Below are 4,269 nucleotides of genomic sequence, written 5' to 3'. Positions count from 1 at the left end.
TAATGCCAGAAGTAACCAAAACATTTAAAATAAAATATACATTACATAATCTTATTTATAACTATATACATAACTATTATGCTTACATAAAATGTAAAAATGAGTGGGTGCAACAATTGGAATAAAATACACAAATGTATACCTTTAGAGGTGGAAATTAATTAATAACAACATAGGAGACCTATTTGTACGTAGACAATTTGAAGACTAACATTATCAAAGATTAAACGATTTAGTTTGACAAGTATTTGATAACAACCAAAAATTAAGAACTTCAAACAGCACACTAGAACCTACAGTTCATTTAAAATTAATTTGTTCAAAAGGTAATTTTTTTTTTAAATTATATTTATACATTTTACATTGGTAAATTTATTGTATACAGCTGATATTCAGTAAAATGGTGATCTGACAAAATATTTTTTGAAAAAATTACTCAATATTATTTTAATTTTATTATTTAACGAACACGGTGTCCAATAATACAATAATTTTAATATTACCTACTTTAAAACGGTTCACAGTAAAAAAAAAAAGCCTAAAATAATAAATAAAGGTAATAAAATAATTAATTATAATATTTCATTTATAATAACATACCTGTTATCAATAAGTGCAACGACAAAAATATCTTGTGAACAAGAAGTCAAGAAGGTTTCTACTTTAAAGTTTAAAGTTAACTTGAAAAAAATATATATGGGGGAAAATGAACTTTTAACAAATTTGGAGATTAAAGAACTTATCATAATCCCAAGGTAATTGCGATACTTTTTAAAGACAATAAACCTATAATGAGTTGAGGTCTTTAGAGTAGATATCAACGAGAAAATTCTGATATTGTATTACTATTTTAAAATCAAAGCTAGGTACTTATTTAACATACCCATTTCCTATTAAAAATAACTTTTACCAAAATATTTAAAAATATTCTAATTTTAGTACCTACCTACTCTACCAGTTTTCAAATTTGTATTTTTATAATAATAAATGTTCTTGGCGTAGGGAATGTGGCGTGCCCATCGCCCGATACACTTGACAGTGTATCGCAATAGCCCCACACTGTCTTTAATTAGATGGTGTGGACTGGTCCTCCAGGTTGGGGGTTTAGCGCAGGGCTAACAACCCTGCCTTGTAAAAAAACTCTTGTTCAGGAACCAAACAAAAACAAGCCTCGGACATATAGATTTAATGGAAAAACGAACGGAAACAGAAAACAGGATTTACTCTTTGGAACATGGAATGTACAATGTTTCAACCTGGAACAGCTATAAGCGTAGTCAAGGAAATTGAGAAATATAAAGTAATTTTAGTAGCATTACAAGAAATCAGGTGGAATGACGAAGGAACCATAGACATAAATGATACTATTATTCTGTATGGCAAGTGCAATGAAAGACGACAGTTTGGGGTTGGCTTTGCAGTACATAAAAGCCTAGTGCATACGATAAAAGAGTTCAAAGTTATCAACTATAGAATTGCTATTCTTATAGTTAAGGCCAAATTTTTTGATATAGTATTTTTAAATGTACATGCACCAACGGAGGAGAAGTCACAAGAGGAAAAAGAAGAATTTTATGCTGAGTTAGAAGATATCTTGTCGAGAATAAACAATAGCAAAATACGAATTATCCTGGGTGATATGAATGCGAAGATAGGAAAAGAACAGTTCCTTAAACCTACTATAAGGAAATATAGCTTACACGAAACAACAAATGATAATAGTATGAAACTAGTAGATCTTGCAACTGGCAAAGGTTTCAGGATAATGAGTACAATGTTTCCCCATAAGGATATACATAAAGGTACATCACCACTTTTTAAAACACGATACTTAGTAATTTTAAAGTTATTTATGATAATACAAACATTTCCACGTCGTGATTCGAAAACTTCACTAATTTCTAAATCATATTTAGTAAATATAAGTTCTAGTATAAAATATTATGTAGATACACACTTTAGGTTTTGAGAGATCTTTTATAAGTATTTAATAACATTTCCACTTTTATCGATGGTTATCTTTGCAGAAAATCGAACCGTTTGGGCACCCAGATATTAAATGTATAACTGCTTGCGCACGACGGTAATTGTATATTATGTCGGAGACATAGGGACTGAACCTCGATTAAAAGTGGAATGTTATACTTATAACGTGTATCTCTCAAACACTAAAGTGTGATTCCAATATTATGTTATTACTAGAACTTACTATTTACTAAATATGTTTAAAGTAAGTTTCGAATCACGACGGATGGTATTATCATAACAATTAAATCGATCTGAAAAAGTGGTATTGTCTTTTCTATTATCATCTATGGAAACATTGTACTCTATCCTGAAACCTTGCATTGACATGGACTCTAGTATTCAACTATACATTTTGTCGTGTATATTTCATTATAGTAGGATTTAAGGAACCGAATTTTTCCTCATCTTCGCATTCATATCACAGATAATTCATTTGCTACTGTTTATTCTCGAAATATCTCTATAGCAATTCTTCTTTCTCTTAGACTTCTCCTCCGTGCGTCATGTACATTAAAACTACTATATCAAAATTTATTAATATAAGAATAACGAATCATAGTTATAACTTTGAACTCTATCAGCTAATATCTTTTCTCACTGTAAAGCCAACCCCAATGTCTTTCTACATCACTTGCATAAATTATATCATTTATGCTGCGGTTCTGATCATTCCACCTGATTTCTGTAATACTACTAAAATTAGCTTTAGTATTTCTCACTTCGATCTTCGTCTAGCTGTCCGGGAACATTGTACTTCATGTTCCAAGAAGTAAATCCGTTTCGTTTCCTCGTTTTTCGACTTGGTCCGGGGTTTTTACAGGCGAGGTTGTACGCCTTTGGCCTGAGACCGTCACACCATCTGAACCAAAGACGGTGATGATAGTGTGCAGCGCTCCGCTGTCAGTATCAGGCGATAATACATTCTACCAGGTATTGTGTTATAATACCAGAATTTAGCAAGCCTGGTAGGCTGAAACCAGAATATTTTAAATATTTTGGTAAAGACCATTTTAATATGAGCCCATGTTAAATGCCCCAACTGATGCAAGCTCAATGACAATATCAGAATTTTCTCGTTGATATCCTCGTTAACTCGTAAATTTATTGTCTTTAAAAAGTATCACTGTCTGCTGATTATGACTCAGGATAACACCATCTCAAGGCTAATTAATTTTCCCATATACTTTCAGGGTAACAAACTTTTAAGTAAACACTTCTTGACTTCTGGTACGATAATTTGCACCAATATGCTTTGGTATGTTATTATAAATAATGTGCGTATTTTAATACTGTTATTACCTTTGTTATTGTTTTGGGCGCGCGGCGGACGGGTTTGGTAGGTAATATTAAGTATTATTAGTTGCCGTCATTAGACCAAATAATAAGGGTAAAATAATATTGATATTTTCAAAAAGCTCACGTCGAATCATATTTTATGAATCGGCTGTATGTAAATTTACCAATAACCAGCTATAAACAATTTAAAAAGGTACCTTTTGAGCTAAGTAGGTAATGAACTGTAGATTCTGATAACGTTGGTTCTTAATTTTATTGTTATGACTGCTGTCCGAAACAATCTGTCTTTATTAATGTTGGTCTTCAGAGGTGTCTGCGACCTGAAGCCTGACATACCTCGACGATGACCAATTTCACCTCTGCATTTATTGTCATTTTATTCAGTATTGCACCCACTGCATTTTATAACTTTAATAATTATAATATATAATTATAAATAGTTATGTGTCATGTTATTTTATGTTTAAGCATGCCAAACTATGGTGTTTTCAAATAATTAATTCAATATTAAGTGAATGAGCGCAGAACGAAGAGACAGCCAGCATTGCATATTTTGCATGATCACAATAACGTTTGTAACCGATAACTGGCTATTTTAACACCTTGACCATATAATGCATGACACGGCTGGTTTGAAATATTTCATTGCTCACCCGAATCCATATTTTCAAATAATTTATCGCTGTCATATTTTGATAAATAATTTTGTTTATTTGTTATGCAACAATAACGTTAAGGATTTCAGAACCAATATTATATTAACAGGTGACTTTCTGTCGCGTGTTTAAACACGACTGCCACTGGAGTAGGCTGTCACACGTTAAGGCTACTTCCGACCTGAAACGATGATCATAAATGATTGTTTGTATAAGCTAATGTGGTGAACTCAATTGGTACTTTTCTGCTGATCATTCAAAACTAAATGCGTCGTCGTTATCACCCACA

At 31.9% G+C, this 4,269-nt stretch overlaps 1 protein-coding gene across 1 annotated transcript; it reads left to right on the top strand.

Moving 5' to 3' along the window:
- Window positions 1-1,234: 1,234 nt before the first annotated feature.
- LOC112591987 (craniofacial development protein 2-like) lies at window positions 1,235-1,802 on the top strand (the record flags this gene model as incomplete). Its single annotated transcript, XM_025335949.1, has 1 exon — window positions 1,235-1,802. A coding segment is annotated over exon 1 (568 nt), but the record flags the coding sequence as incomplete, so codon positions are not given.
- Between the last annotated feature and the right edge of the window lie 2,467 nt (window positions 1,803-4,269).

The sequence above is a fragment of the Melanaphis sacchari genome, unplaced genomic scaffold (genome assembly GCF_002803265.2).
Source record: "Melanaphis sacchari strain LSU unplaced genomic scaffold, SCAv2.0 Contig1518_pilon_pilon, whole genome shotgun sequence".
NCBI lineage: Eukaryota > Metazoa > Arthropoda > Insecta > Hemiptera > Aphididae > Melanaphis > Melanaphis sacchari.
Note: the sequence above shows the minus strand (reverse complement) of the source record. Positions and strands in the feature narration are given on the sequence as shown.